This window comes from Podarcis gaigeae, assembly GCF_964106915.1.
Source record: "Podarcis gaigeae genome assembly, chromosome: 3".
NCBI classification, from domain to species: domain Eukaryota; kingdom Metazoa; phylum Chordata; class Lepidosauria; order Squamata; family Lacertidae; genus Podarcis; species Podarcis gaigeae.
In genome coordinates, this window is record NC_139680.1 from 83,099,046 (window position 1) to 83,126,810 (window position 27,765).

A 27,765-nucleotide genomic window follows, 5' to 3' on the forward strand; every position below is an offset into this window, starting at 1 on the left:
AAGCTGGATCTTCATGAATGCTGGATGGCAGGAAAGAGCATGCCACATCACTTGACAGAGTTTCAGAGAAGGAAAAGATACAAGTATGCAATAGTTACTATCCTGAGTTACATAAACAGACCAAATCAGCACTGAGAACGAAGTGTTTAAGGTTAAGCGCCATGCTGCTGACAACAAAGCCTTTCTTCCATTGAGAAAGGAACCTAAAACATTTTCAATACACAGGCACAGAGCACAAATGGCTGTTTTTATACACAAGAGGTTGGAAAACCTTCCCCTTTACCTACCTGGCTGGGGTGGGTTGTGAAAGCTAGAAATGACTCGAGGTATTTTCCAAGGTTGACAGGTGTTTCCACATCTGAATCAGAGCCCTGTTGAGAGGGGATGCAAACTTCAAAGGTGGATTCAGATGACAAGCTGCCAGAAAAACTAGTATGGCATAGTGCAGAGCTTTCCAAACTTTTCATGTTGGTGACACACTTTTCAAACATGCATCATTTTGCAACACAGTAATTCAGTTTTACTATTAAATTGGAGGTTAAACTTGTCAGTTTGCATTTCTTAGTACAGAAAGTGTTCATCTGATGTGTAGAGATCTTTCCTATTCTAATTAATTCAAGAGGGTCATGGAAGCTTCTCTGTGTGAAAGAAACAAGCAGAAGGTTCGTGATGTTTCAGTTATTCCTTCGGAGAAGCTGAGTACAGCTGGCTTAAACTCGTTCCGTTATCTTTTCTGTCAAGGTCATGATGACTATAATAGTAAGGCCAGAAGGAGCCTGGATCTCTCCTTCTGTCTCTCTTTCCTTCTGGTGTGGTGTTCTGTATATAGTGTTAAGGTTTAGATTCATTGTAAGTTATTATAAGTTTAAGTCAAATCTGCTGCAACTGGACTTCTTATGGACAGTGCCAATCCCCAATGTATTTGATTTGTGACCATTATGCTTATTTACCTTCAGTAGCAGTAAAGCTCTGCTGGATGAAACAGAATTGCCTCTGGTCTATTTTTTGAGAATCCTGCAATGTGTTTAAGTTTTTACTCTGCTAACTATATGTTGGAGTTCTGATCTGGATCAATACTGAGTAGAATTCCATGCTAAAACTAACCCCTTTCCAGCCCCGGGAGGAGCACAGGGAGCATTCATGTGACACGGCTATACACGGAAGCCAACACACGAATGTGTCACGACACACAATTTGGAAAGCTCTGGTGTAGTGGTTGGCATGTCAAACTAGGACCTGGGAGAACAGGGTTCAAATTTCCACTCAGCTATGAAGTGCACTGGAAAAAGATGGGAACTGTATAGAGCAGTTCAACCTGGGGCATGAGATTATGTAACAGTCACTGAATAACAGTCTTGGAAAAATGCTTTGTGATGGAAAACTCACCACCAACGCATACAGCTGACTACCCAAAGAACACAAGACTTGGCAAAGTCTCTTTAAGAAAACATAGTGCTTCTCTACTAGGCCTTCACCATCTGCTGTCCTGAAAAGTACAAATAAAGCAGAAGTCATGTATTACTATGGAATACTGTAAACATCAGTTTATGGATTTAACTTAAGTAGTATGAAACTTGAACAAGAAACCTTACTGGATTAAGAACCACATGTATCAACTCTGTCAATTTTTATGCAGGGTAGGACACGAAGGAGGACACTGGAAGCAAAGAACTATCTTAACTGAACTGTTTTATAGCACCAGATCTTCTGACAAGACAACATGCTTCAGGAGGTAAGGTGTGGCCATTACTACACCAAAAAGGAATGGGTGGAAATCGTCCCAAGGTAATTTTATCACATCAATTTTCAGCACCTGTGCATAGCGAAAGAAACACCTAGCATCCAGTGGCCTAGTCTGATGTGGAAAATGCCAACTCACATCATTCTAACAAAATCACCCTGTGATCAATAGCAACATGTGACTCACATCTCAAGTGGTGACTGCTGTGGGCGATATCCAAAAGTGATGTCCTGCTTAAGGAATGGGCTCTGCTTGTGTAAAATGGGACTTCTCCTTCCTCTCATTTGCACTGCATCCTCCTCAGCACACCCAAAATCCACCTGAGGATTTGGGGGCACTCTCTATCAATCTGGACTTACGGATCATGGCCGGAATAGGAGGCATTCTATGGTGTGCTCCTGGTACCTTCGTCCAACTCTTGAGCCCCCGGCTAAGATTTATGAGCTCCACAAGCTATTTTGTGCCAAAACTAAGAGCAGCTTCTTTCCCTTGGGAAGTCATCATGCGCTCACAGAAGTGGATGGTATTACTCACTGGGCGGCAGAGAAGATGTAGTGCATGGCAACATCCCCAAACAAAACCATCAAGGGCTTGCGATCCTCCAGTTTCCCCTGAGCAGAAAACAAAGGAGATCTTTGTCACAACATACGAAATTAGCTCTTCAGCATCAACTAGCAGCTGCCAGTTCATTAGCTACCACTTATACTACATGTTGGGACGCGGGTGGCGCTGTGGGTTAAACCACAGAGCCTAGAACTTGCTGATCAGAAGGTCGGCGGTTCGAATCCCTGTGATGGGTTGAGCTTCCGTTGCTCAGTCCCTGCTCCTGCCAACCTAGGAGTTTGAAAGCACGTCCAAAAGTGCAAGTAGATAAATAGGAACCGCTCCGGCGGGAAGGTAAACGACATTTCTGAGCGAAGCTGTATGCCGGCTCCCTTGGCCAATAAAGCGAGATGAGCGCCGCAACCCCAGAGTCGGCCACGACTGGACCTAATGGTCAGGGGTCCCTTTACCTTTACCTTATACTACATGTCAGCTTTCTTTACAGATGTGACCAACAGAAAGCACAAATGCTGCTACAGGTTAATGTGTGATAGGAAATGGAGCAATAACTCATCCAGTGCTCAAAGGGCAGACGACAGCTATCATACTGCAGAATTCCTTCTCCCTGAACAACATGTCCCTCAAATCAAAGAGGGATAATTAATTGCAGTGCAGAACAGGACAAAATCCTCAGTAGACAAGATATAACTTTGTGGCCTTACCCTACTTATTTCTGGATTATATCCATAGATATATTCATACCAAAACAACACCAACACCTTGAAGGGGACAGAAAAGAGAAACTCACTTTTCTGCTGACCACGATCAAGAGACACTCTGCTGCTCCCACTTGAAGTTCTGGCTCATTCAAGAGCAGACATAGCATCTCTAGCAGCTTGCAGTTATCTGCTGTGATGTGACTCATAGCCACCCAGTCAATGTAGCCGGCCAGAGTATTGAGTGCTGCTATCCCTACTCGACAACTTGCTTGTGCCTGTGAACAGAAAGTAACTGAGAGGTTATAAACAATCAATACTGGATTCTGCAATCTACTTCACACAGTTCCAAAAGAACAATAATACTTTGGCATCACTGATATTTGGCATCCTATGGAAAGGTTAAAATAAACAGCTCTTTTTTTTAATTTTTACTAAGTTTTGGTTCTGATGCAAGTCATTAAGTACTATGAGAAACTTATTTCTCCTATGGATACAGAGGAACTAAGCAGAAATAAAGTTGACGCAGCTCTACGAAAGTTTCCCAGCATGCTTGTGAAAGTTAGTTTGGAAAAATGAGCAGTTTCTCCATATTCTTCACAATTACTCCATCAAAGGTAACTGCTAACTTATATGGGACAACCACAGTTCAACGACAGACTGCTAGCTCAGCACAATGAACAGCAGGGGAAAAAATGTGCCTCTTTGTTCTGGCTCCACTTACTTTTGATTCCTGTGTTGCATCCATTTTCTGGAAAAGACAATAAGGAATGAATGAGCTACTGACATGTACATGGCTTCTCACTACTAATTCCCACCCCATCATTATTATCGTCTATATTCTTCTTAAATGAAACAAGTTGAACAGCCCAACTACCACATTTCAAGTTCATTTGTTTCCACTTTGAGGGGTAGATCACAGATTCAAGTATACTGCAATAGCCAACTTCTGCTGTCAAGATTAGAGCTTACATATCACTCCTTCCACCCTGCAGTATTTAAGCAGCAGCAGGGCTGCTATTGTAGATTGAGGATCTCCAATTTTAACCATGCAATCCTAGTCTTGTTGTTTCAGAAGTCCTAATGAATTCAATGGGGCTTGCTCCCAAGTAAGTGGGGTTAGGACTGCATCATAAGCCAAAAGAAAAGAGACTCTTACCATGCGTCTATATTTGTTTACATTCTGCTGCAAGGTGTTGATCAGGAAACTAAAGATAGTCTCCATGTTCTGGGTGAGAGTTTGCTGGATATCACGTCGTCGCTGGGCTGGCAGAGTCTGGAACGTCACCACATCTTCTGCCAGTCGTAAAAGTATGAACATCACTAACTCTGTCTGAGTCTCCTAGAGTCCCAAGCAAAACAAAAAACACAAATAGACAGAATGAATACAGGAATAACCTTGTGATCTTTGAAGAACATATTTGGATAATGCAGGAGGAGTGCACATATGCATTACGTCTGTATACTTTGATACAATTGTATCCTACAAGTTAAGCCCAGAAAAGATGCAGCAATTTGATTGTACAATGTATTTCATACCCCCTGTTTGGAGAGAGTGTCCAGCTCATTTAACAAGTCAGGCCAGTGCTGGGGCCATTCACGCTTAATCATCTCTACTACAATGCGAGAGAGAACATCTTTAATGTGACTTTCTTCTTCTAAAATATTCTGAGTACCCTGTAAACGAAAAATTAAGGTGTTACAAGACAGAAATTTTAGATCATCCAATACCTACCCCGCAGCAAAAGCTTGCTATAGACACATTCCAGACCAAACAAACTTCACAAGAAATGTGCACCCCATCCTAGCCTATCATACCTTGGGAGCCTCCATAAGTCAAGGTAATGGTTGCTTCAATAAAAATAGATTTATCAGAAAGGGACAATCTATACAGAGACAGATCAGTGAGCTCTGAGTTTTGTTATTAATTATCCTCCAAAACAGAGGTTCCCAAACTGTGGTCTGTAGCTTCATTATTGTGGCTTGTGACATTTCTGTGGACTTGTGGTCGAAGATGGGAGATGGCACATCCATCACATGAAGTACTCATATTGATTTTTTATTGTATTTCATGTACTTCTATTCCTTACGAAGTATTTTACTGCATTACCATTTGCATGCTATGGATTTCAAACTCTAACACAATACAAAACAATATATAAGAAATAAAAGAAGCAATTAAATGCAATTAAAAATCATGCCACGTCTAGCACAACACATTACAATTGTTACAGAAGGCAGAAAAATCATCAAGTGGTCTGTCAAAACCCTCAGCAACTGTCAAGCGGTACACTGGGGAAAGAGAGTTTAGGAAATTACTGCTCTATAATGTCAGATAAACTTTTTCATGGCAGAACTGAGGGATATGGCTGAATTGTCCCAGGAGGACAACTTAAGTTGCATTCCCCACTTGAAGGTCTCACAAACATGAGCACCCCCTTCCACAGTTGATTTATGGGTTCTCTCTTTCTCACAGGTCAAATATAGTTATGCAACTGCAAAGGCTAGAATGGAAATGAGGTGGCTTCCGGTCCCACGTGCCTTAATGGAGACAGCCCCCACGACAGCGGGGGATTATCGGCGACTGAAAAACAAGGATGAGAGAGGGTAAATCATCTTTGCAACTTCCTCCCAGGGATGGGGGGAATGGGCTTCACTCGCAGTTCATCTCGGTACCTGGCTCTCGCTCCGGCATGGAATGTGGGAGGCAGGGAGGCGCTGATTACAAAAGCACTTTCCCTGGCAAAAACCCTCCTTCGCCGCCATTAAGAAGCAGAGGTTCTCCATTTAATTGGATCCTTAATTGGCTTTAAAGTACCGGCATGTGATGGGAAAAGGTTGCAACAACATACTGCTGAATATACCAGCTACATAGATCAAAGGTTTGAATTGAGATTAAGATTTTCTTTGGCGTGAGAGTCAGTTGGGGAGAGGGAAGCCCACGGTTTGTTTATTCTAAGCTTCTTTTATATATTTATGATTTGGCAACCCTCTCTGAAATATAAGATAAAAAGATATTTACAAGTGAGGAAGCGACACTGGAGTAATATTGATATTAACAAGCAAAAATGGAAACTGCATGTGATCTGAAATGAAGAAAGGAGGGGGAGCGGAACCTCAAACTCGCTTCCTTGAAGTACATTCTATTACTAAAAGAAATAACTCAGAAATTTAACTTCATGAACAGCTTGACTCACATTGGATATGAGCTCCATAACGTTGTTCTTCAAAAAGACTTTCTCAAGCCGATTCATATTGTTCCACCGGAACCTGCCCAATAAAACACAGAGGCATCATCTTTACAATACACTGATAGCATAGCTAACATGGTTAGGGCAAGAGAGAAGTTTGGTTCTCAAATCGTCGCACACTACTACACTAGAACCTGCCCAATAAAACACACAGTGAAAGCTGAAGTGTGTGGGCCTCTAAGTTTAGAGAAAAAAAGATGGGGAGGAGGAGCATGGTAGGTGTCTGTAAAACTATGCATAACACGGACAGAAGTGGATTGAGAAAGTATTTTCTTTCTCCTTTAACACTTGGATCTGAGGCTACCCAATGATTGGCAGCAGATTCAAACTAGGCACAAAAAGGTAATTCTTTACCCAGACAATAATGCATTTATAGAACAAGATGTGGTGATGCCCCCCAATTTAGATGGCTCTAAAAGGGAATTAGACAAATTCATGGAGGAAAGGATTTTCAACGGCTAGCAGCCACAACAGCTAAATAGGACCACCAGGCTAAAAAGCAGTACAGTTGTACCTTGGAAGTTGAATGGAAGTCCATTCCAGAAGTCCGTTTGACTTCCAAAACCAAATTGCAGCTTCTGATTGGCTGCAGGAAGATCCTACAGCCAATCAGAAGCCATGGAAGCCCCGTCAGACTTTCGGGTTCCAAAAGAACATTCGCAAACTGGAACAATCACTTTTTGCAGTGTTCGGAAGCAAAAACATCCGAGTTCCAGGGCATTCAGGTTCCAAGGTACGACTGTACTGAAAGCCAGTTGCTGGGTGCCAACAGTGTGAAAGGGCTACAAGCTCTGCTTGTGGACTTCTCAACAATTATCTGGCTGGCCAATGTTGGAAACAGAGCTCTGGACTAGGTGGCCCTTTCACCTGATCCAGAAAGGCTTCTTTTATAGTATCTGTCATCAACACAGACCCCTCTGGAAACAGTCAATCATGAACATTACCTAGCACAGCTGAGAAAATAGGCAGGAGTCAATACAAGACACACACACACAGAGAGAGAGAGAGATAAGGTGATGTTAGTTTGCTAGAAACAGAGAGGAAGTGGAATCTCTAGACAGCTCAGCAAAGAGAAAAGTGGGATCTCCACATAATGGAGTGATCTTGTTGCTGAACTAACACAAAAAATACTGATTATAAATTCCTTATTCAGCTTGTCACTGGGTTTCCCCTGCTATATATAAACTATAGAAGCATTAACGACCAGAGATGATTATGGTGACAGGTGCATGCCTGATTTTCTGCTTTAAAAACTCTCAAAAGTTGCAATGCCACACCACTTGCTTTGCATTTACTTCCTTACTTCACCACATGCTCCAGAATCTGAAGACCAAAGTGTCTGACAATAGCAGTCTGTGTTATCTCGGCCAACTTCAGTCCACAGGGAACACATACTGGGTTCTTTTCTTTAAACTCTTCACAGAACTGAAAAAGAGCAAAAATTATTTGTTTAAGCATACAAGAACATTCATATTTCATTATTTATTAGATTTATATCCTGCCTTTCCTCCAATGAGCTCAGGCATCCCACATGGCTCTTCCCCAACCTTTTATCCTTACCATAACCCTGTGAAGTAGGATAGGCAGAGATGCATAACTGAAGGTTTGAACCTGGGTCTCCACAGCCCTAGTCTACCCATTACACCACACTGGCTCAAAAAATATCCGCCCTCCAAGATAATGCAGAGAAAGATGTGTGAGAAGGCCAGTGCTTGGTTTTCAAATAAACTGTTCCTAGAAAGCAAATCCCCTCACACTTGTTTTGAGAATACAAAGGACTTGTTAAGGCAACAAACCATATGGTACTGTAATGTGCACCAACAGTCAAAACTCTGAAGCATGTCATGGTTTTGAATGCAACCTTTAGGGTTTATAAGCATTAAAACTGCTGTTCTTGCTACTCCTTTTTTCACTTTCTATTTTAATATGTGAAACACACACACAAATCTCAGTGGACTCCTCCTTCCCCCATACTTGTGGGGGGTTTTCCATGTAAGAACTGATAAGTTCTGTGCTATATAGACAACTGTGCACACATCAATTACCGTACATTACGCCCATTTCAGCTTTATTTTGCCTGTCTTCTCTCTGGTAATTTCATTTATTGTGTCAATTCACAAAGATTGTAACCAAAACCATTCTCCCTTCACCAAGTTAGAGCACTTCTCCTCAATTGTCCATATACATTAATTCGTTGCTTTCTGCATCAACCTCAAGTTGCTAGAGATTACACTAAAGGCTCTCTGCTCTTCCCTCATATAAGTCTCTTATCTCTCTCTCTCGCTGCTGTTTATGCCTCTTTTATTCCGTTTTCCTACTCCTGTCTTAGCTCACCATTCCACAACCATTATGCCACCAACATCTTTCCCCTCCTGGTTTAACACTCTTCGCAGAAATCCTGCTTCTCTGGGGCAATCCCAGTATCACCTCGAATGGAAATGGAAATGCAACCAATGTTACTCTGCTTCATCCAGGGTTATGTCATCTCCTTTAATTCTGGCAGGGCTCTTCTGTGCACAAAACAGAGAGAACCTATTCCAGTAGAAATACCAGGGAGGTGCAGTGGTTGGACCTAGTGGGTCCCCACTCTGCCATGAAGCTAACTGGGTGATCTTGGGCCAGTCACTACCTCTCAGGCTAACCTACCTCACAGGCTTGTCATCAGGACAAAATGGGTTAGAAGTAAACTATGTACACCACCTCGAACGTCTTGGAGCTGCCTTCCCCAGCACTTCTACTACTGGATAGATTTGGCATACTAGATTTGTCTTTTGTAGGAAATGTATACTTTTTGTGCATTCTGCAATGGGATATAAATGCAACACAGAAACAAAACAAAAAACTGGTGTGGCTTTACATGACCTGAATCTGTTGGTTTTTAATTTGTCAGCGCAGTTGGACGCTTGGGTGGGGGACGGAGTGAGAGAAAGGAAGAGGAAGGTGGCAATCCCAATATAACAATCCCTGCCCCCCCCCCCAAGCATTCTTTCCCCTTTTATATCTGCCTGCTTCTTGGGAAAAAAGCAATGACAAACCTAGACAGCATCTTAAAAAGCGTTGACATCACTTTGCCAACAAAGGTCCGTATAGTTAAAGCTATGGTTTTCCCAGTAGTGATGTATGGAAGTGAGAGCTGGACCATAAAGAAGGCTGATCGCGGAAAAATTGATGCTTTTGAATTATGGTGCTGGAGGAGAATCTTGAGAGTCCCATGGACAGCAAGAAGATCAAACCTATCCATTCTGAAGGAAATCAGCCCTGAGTGCTCACTGGAAGTACAGATCGTGAAGCTGAGGCTCCAATACTTTGGCCACCTCATGAGAAGAGAAGACTCCCTGGAAAAGACCCTGATGTTGGGAAAGATGGAGGGCACAAGGAGAAGGGGGTGACAGAGGATGAGATGGTTGGACAGTGTTCTCGAAGCTACCAGCATGAGTTTGACCAAACTGCGGGAGACAGTGGAAGACAGGAGTGCCTGGCGTGCTCTGGTCCATGGGGTCACGAAGAGTCGGACACTAAACAACAAAATATGCCTTGCACTGTCGAGATCGCATCCAACGGGCACACTCACACACTGTCACACTCCCAGGTCAGCGCGGAGAGTCCGCGGAAGAGGCAAGGTTTTTTTTGCTCCCGCTCACCACTGTAGGAAGCCGGCCATGCGGGATGCTCAGGCCCCTGCAATGGAGACACCCGGCCACGTGGGCCCCAGGGCGGGCGAGGGGGCAGCATGGCCGTGGAGCGACACCACGCTCTGGAAGAAGAGAGGGCGAGGCTCCCCACGGCGGGGCAACCCCTTTCGAAAGCGGAGAGGCCTCGGGGGGCAGAAACCGCCGCAGTTTCTGCTTTGCATACGGAAAGCCAACGAGGCACGACCTGCATCCGAAGGAGCAGCGGTGCGAGAGGCGCACGGGGGTCCCCAGCTGGCGCCGGCCATGTGTCTGGCTGCCACCCATCCCGGCTCCCCTCAGGCAGCCCCCCGCCCAAAAAACAACCCCGTGCCCGGCCTCAGGGGGCTCTTCGGGAGGCGGAGGCGCGGCGGTACCTTGAGGGCCTCCAGGCGGTACCGCTGCGTGGAGGCCGGGTCCATCATCACCATCACCGCCTTCACGAGCTGCTCGCAGAGGGTGCTCACCGGGTCCCACGACATGGCGCTGCGGGGCTGGGGTGGGGGCAGGAGGGGAGCGGGGGGAGAGGAAAGCCGTTGTTGCCCCGGGCAACCGGGCTCGGAGAGAGTAAGGGGAGCAACGCTGCGCCGGGTGCGACGGCCAAAGTGGCGCAGTGCGCAGGCGCAGGCGACCCCGGCGACCTTTTTTCGCACACGTTTCCTAAACGCCGGCAGTGAATGCGATAGTAGCTCTACGGTCGTCATGTAGAGATAGGAAAGGTTAGAGAGGCTTCGTTGTTTGACGTGGAACTTTCGGGTTGCTTCAGGCTCGCTCCTATAATTTTTTAAAAAAACTTTTAGTCCACGCATCTTTCTCATAAAGTAAGACTTGGACTAGAAATAACACCTCTCTCTGCCTCTACTTTTTATTGGAGGGGGGAATACTTTGCCAACCCCGTTCAGCTAACATAATGGATTTCAGCTAGTTTTCTAGTTTTCTTTTCTTCCTAGGGACGAAAGTAACTCTTTCTCTAGAAAGTAACCCTTTCAGCTTTCAGAAAACTAGCTGAAACAGAGTTACTTCCGTTCCTAAGAAGAAGAAAAAAGTCTAATGAGCCCCGTGAGTTTGCTTTTTGTGTATGTCCGCAGTAAATCTATGCATCAATTGGATCAATAATAAGCGGCATAACCTGATTCTGACGTGTAGTGATAGAATTGTAAAGTAATGCATGCGTGCTTTTTTATTTTATTTTAAATTGGGATTACTGTCAGCTTCCACTGTCCCTGAACGAGCAGCTGTCACTTTTATCCCTCTCCGAAAGTGATCACACGACCGGGGGTGGAATCCAGAAAGTCCATAGAGCAACTCAAGGAATTGCCAGTCTAACATTTCTACATCTATCATCCCGCTAGTTTGGTGAAGGAGAGTCGCGTCACGGTGTCCCTGAAAGAATGACGTAATCGATGTCCTTCCACTACGGGGCGGAGGGAAATCCGTTCTCGGTCTATCTATCCCGTGGTCTTATTTCCTCCTCTGAGGACTACATTTCCCAATATGCATTGCTGTATAAACAACTGCGTTCGAGGCGCGGAGGTAGTTAAAGGCATGCTGGGAGTTGTATTCCTTTAGTCGTGAAGGCGGGAGTTTTAGCGGCTAAGCTGTTGCCTGGGCTTGTTCAGCCTCCGTGCATCGCACCTGCGGCCCTCAAGCCAAACCCGGCTCCGTTCTCCGCCTCCTCGCCGTGGCGACCCCGCGTGGCCCGCCATGTCTCGCGGGCGGGAGCGAGTGGTGGCTTTGGCGGACATGGACTGCTTCTACATGCAGGTGGAGCAGCGCCTGGAGCCCAGCCTGCGCGGGAAGCCGTGCGCCGTGGTGCAGTACAAGACGTGGAAAGGCGGCGGGTACGGAGCTGCTGCTGCTGCTGCTTGGCCCTGCTAGCTTTGCTGCTCTGCTCGTGTCGGCGGAATGAGGTGGGAGGAGGAGGATCTTGACGCGGAGGAGCTGGGGGAAAGGGGCCGTGCGGCTCAGTGGTCAGAGCAAAAGGCTTTAATCGCCCGCACCCCTAGGGAGGGCTGACAAATCCAGAAATCCTGCCGAGTGGCTGCTGTCGCCGCCACAATCGTTGCTGACCGATCGATGTGGGGTCGATACTGTATAGGGCGGCTTCCTGAGTTGCCTCCCCACCCCAACTGCTTCATAATGCTCCTTCCTGTGACCCATGTTTCTGTTTCTTTTCTCTACCCGCTCTCCCCAAAATGATAGGATGTGTTCCTGCACACTCCCAGTCTAAAATGGACCTTGATTTTCACCTCTCAGGGTGGGAAAGCCAAATGCAGCATGGAATCCACTTCCCCAAGTGTCTATACAACTAACAATTACCTATTTCTGGACCCAAATTGATTCTAGCATTCTATAAACTATTTATAGTCTTCCACCTGCCTCTCAGTATCTCCTCAAAACCTTTAAAAATGTACCTTCCTCTTAAGATGGTTAAAATATTATAACGTGCAAGGAAATCTCTCCTTTCTTTTAAGCTACAGTAATTTGTAGGTGGGTTTTTTTTTAACATGTTAATTTGTTAAAGACTCATTATCTAATGCTAAACTGAACCAAAAAAAGTGCCTGGGTTTGTGTGTTCCTTTCACTGTCTTAAACTCACAACTTAATAGCTCATCATTTCTCCCTCACCCAACTCAGAATCATTGCAGTGAGCTACGAAGCTCGAGCTTTTGGTGTTACCAGAAACATGTTTGCTGCTGATGCAAAGAAACTATGTCCGGATCTCCTGTTAGCGCGAGTACCGGAGGCCCATGGTAAAGCAGATCTCACCAAGTAAGCCCTGGATTGATTATTACTTGCAGCTATTGTTGTCCATGTGATTGTGAAGTACTCTGAAACAAAATAGGGTTCAGGATGGTTACTGATCAGATATGCTTTTGATGAGTTTTCTGCTTTGAGGCTAAGGTTTGCTTCTTGGAAAGTTTTTGGAATCCCCTTTTGCTGTCTCTTTTCCAGTGTGGATACAGTTTGTTCATTCTGGGTCTTCAGGCAGCAGTCTCTCTAGAAATTATTTTTACCGTTCTTTGCAAATTGAACAATCCAGGCTTTCTTCAGAGTATAGTGAACTGAGCTCTATACTTTTTCAGCCAGTTTATCTGTAATAGGTAAGGTAGCTCTGTTAGCAGAGAAATGAGAAATTTGATTTTGCAAAAAGAACAGGGAGAAACGTTTAAACATTGATGGAAATTATGTAATTATTTTTAAAGACGTGCCGTTGAGACTTTTGAAAAAAAGGGACCAATACAGACAACTGGTACAAACTTTTAAGAAAAACAAAATTGAATTTAAATGGGAATTTCCAGAAGGAGTAGCATTTACATACAAAGGGTAGAGGCACAGACTTACAAAATCGGATGAGGTGGATAAATTTTTTAGAAGATACAAAGAACTGACCAGAGAAGGAGAAGAAGCAGAGGTGGCAGGAGCAAGAGGTGATGAAGGAGACTCTGTAGAGTTGGAAGAGGAAGAGGAGTGAAGCAGAAAGGATAAAAGAAGAGGAAGAGGAGAAAAACGGGAAGAGGAAGAGGAAATTGGAAAAGAACAAGAAGAGGAAGAGAAATAAAAATATAAGAGGAAAAAATATTTAATTGGCAGACACTATGGCACTAAAATTATGGACATGGAATGTGAATGGAATGAACGATAAAAAAAGGAATAAAGTGGGACAATATTTAAAACAAAAGAATTTGGATATTATTTGTTTACAAGAGACTCGTGTTAAAAAAACGCACAGGAAAATTTTAATTAACAAAAAATTAGGAAATGAATTTATTTCATCGGATAAAAGCAAAAAGAGAGGGGTGGTATTGTACATAAAAAACAAATTAAGAGGCACAACAATTATTTAAGGATGAAGAAGGCAGGATCATAGCAGTCCAAGTCAATTGGCAAGGTGAAAAACTAATAATTATTGGAGTGTATGCAGAATTTTTTAAAGGTCTGGAGGAAAAATTATTTGAACATTTGGATCAAAAAGTAATAATAATGGGTGATATGAATGGTGTGGTATCAATGGAGATGGATAGACTTCGGGCTAAAGGCAAAACGAAGGAAGGGGAATTACCAAAAACCTTTTTTGACATGGTGGAAAATTGTAACTTGGTGGATATATGGAGATTGAGACACCCATTAGAAAAACAATTTACTTTTCATTCAGAGGTAAATCAATCAATGTCACAAATTGATCAGATATGGGTTTCTAGTGAAATAACCACAAGAATAATAAAGACTGAGATTCAGCCTAAAGTTCTATCAGATCACAATGCAGTTAAAGCTATTTTAAAAGGGAATGAAGAAAAATCTTTTCGGTAGAGACTAAATGAAAGTCTTTTAGATGATCAGAAGATAGTGGACACAGCTCAGAAATGTTTAGTGGACTATTTTGTAAATAATGTTAACAAAGGAACAAAGATGAGTATGGTTTGGGATGCAAGCAAAGCTGTTATGAGAGGATTCTTCATTCAACAAAATGCAATAAAAAATAGAATGAGAGAAAAAGGGGAAAAAGAAATTTTAAGACAAATAATGGAGAATGAAAAAAAAAATTAACTATAAGACCTAAGGATGAAAAGGTCAAGCAAAGTATAAAAATGCTCCAGACACAATTTGCAATGATAATCAATAAAGAAGTAGAATGGAATATAAGAAGAATGAAACAAAAGAATTTTGAATTTGCAAATAAATTAGGGAAATGGCTAGCTTGGCAAATTAAAAAAAGGAAAGAACAAAACATAATTAATAAAATCAAAATAGAAGATCAAGAGATTGAGAATCCGAAAGGAATACGGAAAGGTTTTGTGGACTTTTACCGAGATCTATATAAAAGAAAAGAGAAACTCAACATAAAGACAATGGAGGAGTATTTAATGAAGAAATAGGTGCAAAAAATATCAAAGAGTAATAAAATTAAACTGAATGAACCAATAGAATTAGAAGAAATTCAAATGGCAATAAAGGATTTGAAGAGTGGGAAGTCGCCGGAACCGGATGGATTCAGTGCAAGATATTATAAAGAAATGAAACACACTCTACTTGTACCATTGAAAGAAGTAATGAATAACATATTGAAAGAAGGAGAAATACCTGAGACCTGGAAAGAAGCATATATAACGTTTATTCCCAAACAAGACTCTGATTTAACACAGGTTAAAAATTACAGGCCAATTTCATTATTGAATAATGACTATAAAATGTTTGCAAATATTTTAGCAAATAGGATGAAAAAGGTATTAAAGGAAATGATTCATAAGGATCAAACAGGTTTCCTTCCTGGTAGGCAGATGAAAGATAACATAAGAAATATAATCAATATAATAGAGTATCTGTCAAACAGGAAGGATAAACAAGCGATGTTGATATTTGTGGATGCTGAGAAGGCCTTTGATAATATTTCTTGGGAATTTATGTTAAAGAATTTGGAATATATGGATATGGGTCAATCTTTTCTGAGTGGTATAAAGGCAATATATTCGGAGCAGAGAGCAAAATTAATTGTTAACAATGTTATAACAGAAAATATTGCCATAACTAAGGGTACAAGACAAAGGTGTCCTTTATCTCCGTTATTATTCATTTCGGTCCTAGAAGTCTTCCTAAGAACGCTAAGAAATAATGAAAAAATAAAAGGTGTGACAGTTGGTTGTAATGAATACAAGGTTAAAGCCTTTGCCGATGACTTGGTTATAACTATAGAAGATCCTATGCAGAGTGTCAAAGAGGTGTTAGAAGAGAGAGAACATTTTGGTCAGGTGTCTGGCTTTAAGTTAAATAGGAAAAAAACTAAAATAATTGCTAAGAATATGGATCAAGAGACAATAGAAAGAATACAGCAACAAACAGAGATGAATGTGGTTAAGAAAGTTAAGTATTTAGGGATTACGTTAACTCCCAGGAGTATTGACCTGTTTCAAAACAATTATGTACCAATATGGAATAAAATTAAACGTGACCTAGAGGTGTGGGGAAGAATTGCAACGATAAAGATGAGCGTGCTACCGAAAATGTTGTTTCTGTTTCAAACAATTCCAATAATTAAAGGTGTGACAATATTTAAAGAATGGCAAAGAATAACATCAAGATATATCTGGCAGGGCAAGAAGCCAAGAATAAAATTTAAGATATTAACAGATGCAAAAGATTTATAATGAGATGAAGAAAATGTTGAAATATACTTTTGTTAAGAAACCAGAAGCATTTTTATTAGCAATATTAGGGAATGAAATTAAAAAGAAGGATGTGAAGTTATTTAGGTATGCAGTGACAGCAGCTAGAATTTTGATGGCCCAGAAATGGAAACAGGAAGAAATGCCGACGAGGGAAGAATGGAGAATGATACTGATGAAATACACAGATATGGATAAATTAACGGGGAAACTTCAGAACCAACGCAATCAGAGATTCACCGAGGACTGGAATAAATTTACAGAGTGTATCAAAAATGTATGTGAGGAGCAATTAACGCTTGTTGGCTTTCAAGAAGCTCTGTGAAAATGATTGATAGAAATGTTGCTTAAAAGATACGATGAGATTAAGATTGTTAAAGCGCAATATAAATTTAAGAAATGTGAGTAATTGTGATAATATGGAAAATTATCAGACAGGCTGAGGGAAGTCTAAAAGATGTATATGTTAGAAGTGGATGTTAAACATGGATGGAATGCACATTGGAAATTGAATAAAAATTAATTATATATATATAAAAAAGATAGCTCTGTTAGCAGCATGCGAGGTGGGGGGGACGACAACTGCTGCTTTCTGGAATACTACTGTTGATGGCATATTGCTAATTAGCTACCCCAATTATCAGTTAGGATGGAATGGGAATATTAGAGCATTATTGGGTCTCCTTCCTACGTAGGTACCGAGAAGCCAGTGTGGAGGTGATGGAAGTGATGTCACGCTTTGCTGTGATTGAACGTGCCAGCATTGATGAAGCCTACATGGATTTAACTAGCGCTGTGCAGGAAAGGCTTCAGAAGATGAAAGGGCAGGCTATTGAAGCAGAGCTGTTGGCAACTACCTACATCCAAGGATGGCCAGACAGCCTCGCAGCAGAAGAGAATACAGGCAACAAAGGTATTGCATGCCTTCAGACATACTGTTCCACTCTTTTACTTCAACTTCCCTTGCTCTTAATCCTGTGTAGATTATAATTCCATACGGAGGTATTTTCATTCTCAAACTTGTGTGCCTACAGAAGAGCATGGTGATGGTCTGGAGGTATGGTCATGGTGATGGTTTGAAGGGATGGTATGAAATTGGAAGTGTGCCCTTCAGAAGTAATGGATATGGTACCATAGCATTTTCTTCTTGAGCTGCAGCTTATAATACAAGTATATTTTCTCTATTTTGTCACTTTCTAATCTTTTGCGCACTTCTTGTTCAGCTTTGTAAGACCAGATTAATTTGACCTCAGCAAAATGTTCCCTAAGAAGAAAGACATGTCTGCTTTCTAACCTGCAGCAGGAACAAAGGAAGGTGATTAGTCCGCTGCTGAAAGGCCAGTATTGCAGTGGAGAGATCTGGGGAAAGGTTAAGAGTAAAAGCAGTAGGAATTGCCAAAACTGATGTACTTTGAGAGAGCTTATTGCTCAAGTCTGTGTGGCTATTTTCCATGTGGCTATTGTCTTTAGTTCAGTTCCAAATTTGGAAATTTATTTTAAGCCATTTAAGTTTACAGTGGTACCTCGGATGTGAACGGAATCTCCGTTCGCATTCTGAAGCGAACGTAACAAGCGACGGCGCGCGTGGGCAGGCCGCGTTTTGCTGCTTCCGCACATGCACATGACGTCATTTTGCGCGTCTACGCATGCACAAGCGGCGAAACCCGGAAGTAACGCTCTCCATTACTTCCGGGTTGCTGCGGAGCACAACTCGAACGTGTTCAACCCGAAGCACATTCAACCCGAGGTATGATTGTATTGCACATCTTCAGCTACCTTGCTGCTAGTGTTAGAACATTTTTTAAAGGCCAAATGGTATGAAACTTCCCTGTTGTGAGAGCTATATGCTAGGTTGTTTGTTGCATTCTTACCTTGATTAATCTAATCTTTGAGACTTGTCTAAAGGGTAGCCCTCCTTTGGCTGCAAACATTTTTACAAAAATGCAAAACCATTCCCCCCCCCCCCCCGCCTCCTCCTCTTTATTTGCTTGCCCTGCAAGTTTTCTTTCTTTCTTTCTTTCTTTCTTTCTTTCTTTCTTTCTTTCTTTCTTGGGCTTATTTGACCAAGGATGGCCTTATAAAGGGCTTTCTGATTTCTTCCTGTTTTCTTCTTCACTAGATGTTTTACAACACTGTGTGCTTTTTGTAGCTTTCCTGACCTGCCACTCTGCCATGACAATAATTATTCTTTCAAGATTGGAGATAGGTTGCTTTGTGTTCCCTTTTAGAAGAACTGCGGGAACGTGGTTTGCGACAGTGGCTTGAATCATTGCCTTTCGGAGATCCCAGCAGTCCAGAGCTGCAGCTGACTGTGGGAGCTGTCATTATGGAAGAAATGAGGGCAGCTGTGGAATCTGTCACTGGATTTAGGTGTTCTGCTGGCATTTCTCACAACAAGGTATATGTACGACCAGCATGTTTGTGTTTTTGAACTCAGCATTACTAAAGTGGTGTACCTCTTGGCTACTCTATGTATTCAGTGGAATCTGTGCTGAACAGATTATTATTGTGACCTGGCACAGAAAACAGTAATGGAGGAATCAGGATATGATTAGACCCAATAATTGTAGTAAATACTATCATCAATCTGGTTTTGGTAAAATGTATTTTTATGAATAACTCCAGAATGTGAGGTTGGACAATGTGATGGACTGAAGATTTTGGCATCTAATGCAGAGCAGGATTAACAGGAATACATCTCCAGGTTGAGCCTCTTGTAAGCTTCCTAGACATAGATGTGTGGCTAGCTAATTGAGTTATTCAATAGGTTTCAACTGATTATATCACATTTGTGTGGACCTAGTCAGTTACTGTAATGGGAATTGGGGTTGCTCGTGCGTAAGCTGCCTCTTGGCAAAGTTGCCTGGTTAAATCTTTCCCTGGCTGCACAGCCCTTACTCCGTGGCTGTGTCAGTCACTGGCAGAATCCGTCAGTGGGCGTTTCCTGAACTTCTTACAGCATAAAAGTTCTTTGACGCCAAGTCTCCGCCTAGCCTCCCTGCGCGGAAGTCTTCTGCGCAGGGTGGGCGTGGCCAGCGGAGGACCTGTGCTCTCCCCGCTAGTTTCTGTGGAAGAGTCCTGGAGACATCTCTCCGAAGCCCTCCCCTGCTCCCCTTCCTGGTGTCACGCTGATTTCCTTCCTCAGTAAATGAGTTCCCTCTCTCCCTGCTGGGCCCTTCTCCGGCATCGCTAGGGAGCTTCACCTCCACTCCTGACTCCGATGGCAGTTCCCTGACAGTTACTAATGGCATTTGCCTCTGAACCTTCTTATACAGAGGGCATCAAGCTGGAATGAAGTATTCTGATTCGGAAGCTGCTTGTTACAGAATGCAGGCACAACATCTTGATGTGTTTCTTGCTCTAAAACTAATGGCACTTTTAGAGAAGAGAGAGGGAGAGATAATGCAAGTTGTAATAACAAAAAACATGGAGTTAGCCCTTCCTGCCCTAGGTGATAACTCTATTGGTGCTACAGGTAGAGGCCAGGATACCTAGCACCTGAGAGTGAGAATAGTAGATTTCCTCTTCCACACAGTTATTCTGCAAAATGCTAGAATTCAATGTATGTAGGAGACCTTAGAGGTAGTACTATTTATTTGATTAGTATATTCTGTATTCCAAATATTAGGAATAAACAAATTATTGTTGGATCTTTCAGCCACAGGCTGTAGACAAAAGTCATATACCCAAATAAAAAGAGGGTATCATTGTATGAGGTTTCTTTTGAGGAGACAAGATTAGCCCAGATAATAAGCTCTGAAGCAGTAAATGTTTTTAGAGTAGAGATTCTCTTCTCCCTGCCACCAAACTTTCAGTTTAAGAAATTCAGCAGGACGTAATTATTCTTTGATTTTAAGAACCAAAATCTGACAGTATATGAGAGATTTTTTATCCCTCTAGTTTCACAAATGCAGTGTCTAGTTTCATTTAGTTTTTAATTCCTTTCTAAAAACACTGGGTGTGATTTGGAAAAGAAAATAATCCATGATAAGATTTGAAAACAAAAACTGCCTTCTCATTATTTGCCGTATTTGTGTATTATATTCAACCTTTTCTCTAAGATGACAAAATAAACTCTGATAGACCAGGTGTGTGTTGGAAACCCAACTTGGAAAGCCAAGCTTCTTCAATTGGATGCTTTCTTTATTCTAGGTATTAGCAAAGCTGGCCTGTGGTCTCAACAAGCCTAATCGTCAGACTCTGGTGTCACAGGGTTCCGTCCCTCAGCTCTTTAGCAAGATGCCAATCAGCAACATGTATGTAAAACTGATCTGCTTCTAGAAGCCCCATGAGAGATTGCACTCATGAATCTCGGAACTAGCATTTTTCTTCTGCACATTACTGTTTAGGGGTATTCTGGATATACTGTAAGCATCAGGCCAATGGCAGTCAAGAGATAATAATAAGAGTGGATGCTAGAGGAAAAAAAATTCCTCGTTCAAGCACCAGAATTTGGGGATCCATAATTATTTTTCAGCCGTTCTTCCTTTGTGTAAAAATTGATAAACTATCAATATTTTTATATGCCAGTTTATTATTAGGGAGTGGACTGGGATTTTTCAGGCCTGGTTGCAAATGTAAATGAATTCTAATGAATATGTGGTGCTGTTTTATTATATTATCTTCCCAGTTGATTTCTTCTCCACATACTAGTGTAGGTAAGGAAGAGGCTACTTGTTGATTTCTTTCTCTGTTGGGATGTTTTCCATGCTTGTCTCAAAAAGCCAAGTTTTGCATTGCTTTTTCTCCTTGTCCTTCTTACCTATCTGCCTTCTGCTAGCTGGTACACAAGAACCTGTGTCTGAAGACTTCTGCCTTTTTACACATGACAGCTTTCCTTTTCTCCCATAGCCGCAACCTTGGAGGGAAGCTTGGGGCCTCTATCACTGAACTTCTGGGAGTGGAGTATGTAGGAGAGCTGATCCAGTTCAGCGAATCACAGCTTCAGACCCACTTTGGAGAGAAGACTGGGTAAGTTGCTCACTAAAGTTCTGGCCTCTGCTACAGATTCAGGATCCATTCATGTTTATGCTGCTGAGGATTCTGCTCAAGACAGGGTCTGTCTTGAGTTTCCAAAGACTCATTTCTACTGAGAGCTTGACACAAACATTAAGAGACAGTGCATTTGCTTAAAGCCAGATGAAACATCTACAAGATTCAGGGAAGATTGCGGCATGTGCATTTTTAAAAAGCTCACTTCGGTCATTGCATTGAAGTAACACTTAATATGACAATAACAAAAGGGAAGCAAATATTATGCATATACTGTGCAAATTCTATAGCGGTAGCTGTGTTAGCTGCAGCAAAAAGAGACTATTTAGTCGCTTTAAAGACTGACAAATTTATTATGGCACAAGCTTTCAAAGGATAGTCTGTTTCATCAGATGCATATGGAGTGTCATCCTCAAGTGATAGATATGTAATAGAGAATGTTGTTTTCACTTTCCAAATGTTCTATTCATGGTCACCCATAGCAATAAGCTGCAGTTTATTTAACATATTCGCTTCTACAGCAGATGAGATTGTCATGTAATTACATATTTATCCAAGTGGGACAACAGAGTTTATCAGACTCCATTAACCCAATAAAGTTATTATGAAATCAAAACTATATACTCTCTGTGGGGGTTTTATACAGAGGGCTGTAGTATAAACACCGACAACTGGGAAACACTGGCCTGTGAGCGTTCTAAATGGAGAACAGCCTTTCCCAAAGGTGTCATGGGTTTTGAAGACACTCGAACTCAGGATGAAAGGGAGAAACACACTAAGAGGAAGGCATGCTTGGCAAACCCTCAGCATGATCAATTCCCGCCTGGAAACCTATGTCCCAACTGTGGAAGGATGTGTGGATCCAGAATTGGCCTCTACACTCACTTATGGACTCTTTCCTAAAACCATGTTTATGGAAGACAGTCGTCCTCAGATACAAGTAATCACCAAAGAAAGAAGAAAGATACAGATGGTAGCAGTGGATTATGTCATCAACTGTCTTTTGGACATAAAAAGTGATGCTGATCTACCAGGATCATATTTCCATGTTCTTCCCATAATATCCAGCTTGTTCCTTGCTATTGATTCACTGCACCCCAGCAAAATATGTCATAACAGATTAGGGTGCATCACTAATAGCCACTCCGTGCAGTTTGTATACCAATATCTATTCAGATGTGCTGTTAAGTGGCAGAGACACTTATGATAGAGAGCTCTCCATTTGCCTTGCCTGTATTTTCTTTAGAATCTAACTCTTGGACTTGATCCTCATCTCCATTGGTTTGTGTGCAGGTCCCAGATACATTGGATGTCTCTAAGTAAATAAGTAACATTTCCACCCTTGGAACCACTTATTTATTTAACTCGGGTTTCTATATATGCTTTGCAGCTCCTGGTTGTATGACTTGTGCAGAGGGATGGAGCACGAGCCTGTGAAACCTAGACAATTGCCCAAATCCATTGGCTGTAGTAAGAATTTCCGTGGAAAAACAGCTTTGGTTACTCAGAAGCAGGTAAGAGAGTGTAAGAGAGCCGAACCAAGTTTGTCCTGAGAGCAGGAATAAAAGATAAGGCAGCACACATTGCTGCACCCTTTCTCAAACCTAATTTGGTCATCACCTTTCAGCATCACTTTGCTCTGAAACGGTCAATAAATTGTTGAAGAATTCTATCAATGGGGAGGGGAGTGCCAAATGTCTCCTGTGATCTGCTGATGAGCTAATAAAGCAGAGGAGGAATTATTCCTTGGACCATGATCTCTCTCTGCGGTGCTAGCAAATGAGATCCTTGTTCCATTTTAGCATCTAGCGCAGTGTCCTGTCCTTTGAGCATTCTGTAACCACATCTTTCCCTGCAATTGAATTGCTCCATGGCAACATTTCTGATCATTTCAAGATTATTTTATTTTATACTCCTCTTCATCCCAAGGCCACAGGGTGCTTTACAATATAGAAACACAAGCATAACCAGAAACGAAAACAGTACTCTCCCCCTACAGTATTGTTTGTTTAGAGATCTGAAAGCTTTTGTTGTTCTTCTTGGCCTTCCATCTGATCAAAATGTCCTGTGGATATTCCTTGCATATTTTGGTTTTCTATTTGTAGTAAACTGAGCAGTGTCCCAAGACAATAATAAAAAACACAGTAATTATGTATGTAGGTGCAGCATTGGCTTCTGCAGCTGGCCTTGGAGCTGGAGGAGAGACTGAACAAGGACAGAGATCAAGTAAGTAGGGAATGATAGAGTCCTATGATCTCACTGAGTACTTGATGCCTGAAGGAGATCTCTGTGAATTGGGTTGAGAAGTGCAAGTGTGCCTGCCTCTAGTAACCATACATATCATTTGACTGGATGTAGCTTGCTAGAGGTCTGAAGTAATTAAGTATCTTCAGCAAATCAGGGGTATGTCCCCTCAACCTGTTCTGGGTCGTCCCCTCTGACCCTGTGTAGTAGATTTGGGAGCAGGGATGGAGTCGAAGAGGAGGATTAAGCCCCATCACAGAAGTGGATGTCATTCAACTTGTGCCATTATTTAGTTAGCATATGAAGCCTATGGGTGGTATATCCATCTTTCCGCCAAGCACCGACTGGACCTTGACCAGCTCAACTTATTGAGCTGACTAAAGCGTGTGCCTTTAGATCACTTCCTGAAAATAACACAGATACATCCCTTTTTAGCATTGGGCTTTCCTTGCAGGTATTGTCACGGTTGAGGTGAGCTGCTCATGAGCACTGAGCTCTTGTTAAAGACTAGAGTTCCTTATAGTCTTCCTACATTTTTAGCTTCAATGGAGAATCATGGAGAAAGCCAGTAGGGTTAAGCTCCGTCCTGGAACACATCTGGATTAATCCAGCCCAGACATAGGCAAACTCTGGCCCTCCAGATGTTTGGAACTATAATTCCCATCATCCCTAGCTAACAGGACCAGTGGTCAGGGATGGTGGGAATTGTAGTCCCAAACATCTGGAGGGCCGGAGTTTGCCTATGCCTGATCCAGCCTGATATCCACTACCCCCTTTTTAAGAATGTCCTCCTAAAATCCAAGTTATTGATATCTGAAGTATTTCTTGTCAGGATTCTTACATACTGTATATCTTTCTTCCAACAGAACAACCGGGTAGCTAAACAGCTGACTATTGGGATCCATATGCAGGGCTATAAACATGCCAACGGCTTATCCCGCTGCTGTGCCTTAGCAAATTATGACGCTCATAAAATCAGCAGAGATGCTTTTGTGCTAATCCAGAACTGCAATACTGCAGGTGGCCAGCAGGCTGCATGGTGAGAACTCCCCCCCCCCCCCCCCCGGACACAAGAGTGTTACTGCAGAGGAGGAAATGTTAGCTTTATCCCTTCTTCCAATGTACATATTGCAAAGTCTGTGCTAGAACAGAAAATGAACTACTAGTGGGCTGGACAGCCATGCTGTTAAGTCAAATATTTATGATATGAGAAAATTTATTCCGATTAGAGCTAAGATGAGGGTTGCTCATTACATATCCTTGGGCCAGCTTCTTCCACACTTAGCAAAAGTGTTGAAAAATATCTGTGTAACCTTATTTTTTGAGTTTACTCCCTTTGAATTGTTTGCTAATGTGCCCTCGCCTACAGGTCTCCTCCAATTACACTTCTTCAGCTTTCTGCGAGCAAGTTTTCAGAAGCTAGTGCTTCCTCTGTGAACATTACTTCCTTCCTGACGACTGACAGCCAAGGTACCCAAGCCACTTGCACCAGTGCATCCAGCCCGAATGGCAAGTCCATTGAAAGCCCCAAAAAGGAGACCCTCAGGAAGACAACCAATTCTATTCAGATGCTTTTTCAGAGGGCAGTGGAAAAGAAACAGGCCCAGGCTATGGCCAGGAACTCTCTTCCTGGTGTCAGCAATGAAATGAACTTACCATCAATACCAGAATCCAGTATCTGTCAGGATAAACGACTCACCCCCATTAACAGCCAGATTCCAAAAGTTCCTGCGGAACAAAGTATCACCAGGAGCAACCCAGACTGCATGCAGAAACAGCTCTCGGTAGAACAGTCTCTGGCCAGCTCCGAAGCAGGGCTCCTGGAGACCCCTTTAGAAACAGAAGTGCCTGAGGTCTCTTCAGAGCTCCCTGATCTGTGCAAGGAAAAGGAGGTGCATCCTGCTGCTGGAATTTCCCAGGTAGGGACTGATAGTTGGGCTCTTCAGCCCTGTACTGGTGACACGATGCTGTGCGAGAAATGTAATCAACAGGTGTTGGTATGGGAGTTCACAGAACACTTAGACTATCACTTTGCTGTGGAGCTGCAGAATTCTTTCTCAGGAACTGACTCCTTCAGGCCGTCTTTGCCTCCCACCAGCCCTCCAGCTAAGGGCAAAAGTAAACAGAAGACACACACAGCCTCTAGGGCCAAAAGGCCAAGGCAAAGCACAGATAGGACTTTGGATTTCTTTTTTAAGCGGCCTCCTCCTTAGGATGAAGCTCATCCGAGCAGCTTATCTTGGAAAAAGAAGGTGCAACTTTATTTGCCTTTATCTATTTTATATCAATAAGTAAATAAATAGGATAATAAATTGTTCCAAACAGGTGCTTGGAAAGCTACAGGACTCCCCGTTGTTGTTACGAGAACCTGCACTTGGAAGTCAAGGTTGTTATGCCTTCTGTAGCACGTTCTTGCTCTGTAGCTTCAGATGGCGACAGATTTCGCATCAAGGTGCCATATTAATGATACTGCCAATTTATTGTAGTCATTGGGGCCGTCTCTAGTCAGACTGTCCCCTCCACAGGACCATCTTTACATTGTATGTCATTCATTTGTTTTAGTATTTTAAACTTGTAAACTGCCTTGGCAGAAGGGAGGTATTAAATGCAATACAGTCATAACTCGGGTTACAGACGCATCAGGTTGTTTTGTTTGGGTTACGGACCGCCAAAACCCAGAAGTACTGGAATGGGTTACTTCCAGGTTTCGGCGGATGCGCAGAAGCGCCAAATTGTAACCTGCGCATGTGCAGACATGCCGCTGTGGGTTGCGAACATGCATCCCGCACGGATCACGTTCGCAACCCGAGTGTCCACTGTACATGCTTCTGGAGATCTAGAGAGGTGCTGCTCATGGGCTTTCCTAGGCCTGCTCTAGGCAACTAAATGTCAAGGGATGAACTTGGGCCCTTCTGCATCCTGCTCATATGTGCTCTCATTGAGCTGCTTAGATCAGTTGTAGGTTGTGACTGGCTTTCACTATGGTGGGGATTGCCCTTCCATAGGCACTTTGAGGAAGACAGTCGTTAGAGTTTAATGGACACTGGAATATGCACTGCGCAAGTCCACATGTGCCCATTTGACCACTTTGATCAGTGGAATTCTTAAGAATTTGATTGTTTAATGTGGCAGCACCTGCACTTTGGAACCCCCTGCCTACTGAGGTTAAGAAAGCACCTTCATGGTACTATTTTCACCATCTGCTAAAAACATTCTTGTTTAGACAAGCCTAACCAGATGCTTAGAAAGCTGAGGGTGATTTTAATCTGTCTTTAATATTTTAACTTGTGTATTTTAAAGTATGCTTGTGAATTTTTCCACTTTGAGGTTTGTTTGTTTTACAATCGAGTGGTGTATAAATTTTATGAAATAAATCAAGTGTATAAACCAGTGTATACATATGGAAACTTGAGGCAAATCTATAACATTTGTACTTTAATTTGATTGCTTGATTAAATATCTACTTGATGAGTATAGATTTTATCTACATGAAAAAACAGGACCTTATTTAAATAAAGTTGTCCAGTATGATTTAGGGTGTTTTACACCTTTAACTTTCCTACCTGGATAGTTACAAACATATACAATTATTGCCCCATGGTGCAGTTAGGGTATTGGACTAGGAGATGGTAGAACAGGGATCAAATCACCGCTGTCATGAAACTTGTTGTGTGACCTTGAGCCAGTCAGCCTCTCACCCTAATTTGACTTAGGGGTTTTGTGAGGATAAAATGAGGGGGGAAGGGAGAACCATGTATAGCACTTTGAACTTCTTAGAGGACAGGTAGGATATAAATAAAAGTGTCCAATTGCAGCTTTCTAACTCCTTGGGTGTGAGCTATAGTTAAGTATATTCCATATGAAACTCATGATGTATGAAGTCTTCAGCTATACTTCTGGAACCATGGAAATGTGGTTACTGCTAGTGCAAAACCTATCTGTTTAATCCTAACAGCCTGTAGCACTTGGTGGTATCAGGGACAGGATTTCAAACTAGTTATAGGGCTTTAGAGAGTGCATTATTAGGCACAGGTTACAGACACAAGATATCTATCTGATCTTGTTTTGTTTTACTTCCTGCTAAAACCTTGATCTGCTTTTTTCCCTTTTCTGTGGAAGTTGCTGGGAAGGAATTTTCCTCATAGGCAACAATACTATCCAGTAAAGCAGAATAAGGGGAAATTTTATGTGTTGAAAGAAATATTAGCAGGTTTGGGGCTTCTGTATAGAAATTGCAGCCTGTTTTGTTGTTATTGTCCACAATAGGATGGAAACAATGCTAGCAACAGCACCCAATTTTAGGCAGTATTACTAACATAACAAACAGGCTAAGCAAGAGCTTCATCCCACAGATGGTGGAGTCAGTGCTATTAGGATAAAGGAACTAGTCATATAATTGGCAAAACATGTGGCACTTTGCTATTTCAAATGCAAGTGGCAGAAGCTCTT

At 42.3% G+C, this 27,765-nt stretch overlaps 2 protein-coding genes across 5 annotated transcripts in view; one reads left to right on the forward strand and one right to left on the reverse strand.

Moving 5' to 3' along the window:
• Positions 1-10,593, reverse strand: part of XPO5 (exportin 5) — a 35,308-nt gene extending 24,715 nt beyond the window's left edge. Inside the window, exons 1-10 of one of the 2 annotated variants that reach the window (XM_083732192.1) lie at positions 10,297-10,593; positions 7,555-7,676; positions 6,198-6,270; positions 4,540-4,677; positions 4,160-4,342; positions 3,725-3,751; positions 3,093-3,278; positions 2,276-2,352; positions 1,387-1,486; positions 288-371 (exon numbers count right to left, since the gene is read on the reverse strand). In XM_083732192.1, the coding sequence (XP_083588318.1) occupies positions 288-371; positions 1,387-1,486; positions 2,276-2,352; positions 3,093-3,278; positions 3,725-3,751; positions 4,160-4,342; positions 4,540-4,677; positions 6,198-6,270; positions 7,555-7,676; positions 10,297-10,401 (1,095 nt within the window). In that variant the 5' untranslated portion in view covers positions 10,402-10,593. The remainder of the gene's footprint in view (positions 1-287; positions 372-1,386; positions 1,487-2,275; positions 2,353-3,092; positions 3,279-3,724; positions 3,752-4,159; positions 4,343-4,539; positions 4,678-6,197; positions 6,271-7,554; positions 7,677-10,296) is intronic. The other variant, XM_083732193.1, reaches the window with a different exon arrangement.
• A 537-nt stretch (positions 10,594-11,130) lies between these two features.
• Positions 11,131-27,139, forward strand: POLH (DNA polymerase eta). 3 transcript variants are annotated; one of them, XM_083732377.1, is made up of 10 exons: positions 11,131-11,452; positions 12,557-12,691; positions 16,776-16,993; positions 18,309-18,478; positions 20,233-20,336; positions 20,932-21,051; positions 22,463-22,586; positions 23,233-23,298; positions 24,183-24,355; positions 24,686-27,139. In XM_083732377.1, the coding sequence occupies exons 2-10, from the start codon at positions 12,606-12,608 to the stop codon at positions 25,527-25,529; spliced, it is 1,905 nt and encodes a 634-aa protein (XP_083588503.1). In that variant the 5' UTR covers positions 11,131-11,452; positions 12,557-12,605; the 3' UTR covers positions 25,530-27,139. The 3 variants fall into 3 exon arrangements, with proteins under 3 accessions (XP_083588503.1, XP_083588502.1, XP_083588501.1); XM_083732376.1 differs by lacking the exon at positions 11,131-11,452 and adding an exon at positions 11,465-11,829; XM_083732375.1 differs by lacking the exon at positions 11,131-11,452 and adding an exon at positions 11,470-11,760.
• The last annotated feature ends 626 nt before the right edge of the window (positions 27,140-27,765 follow it).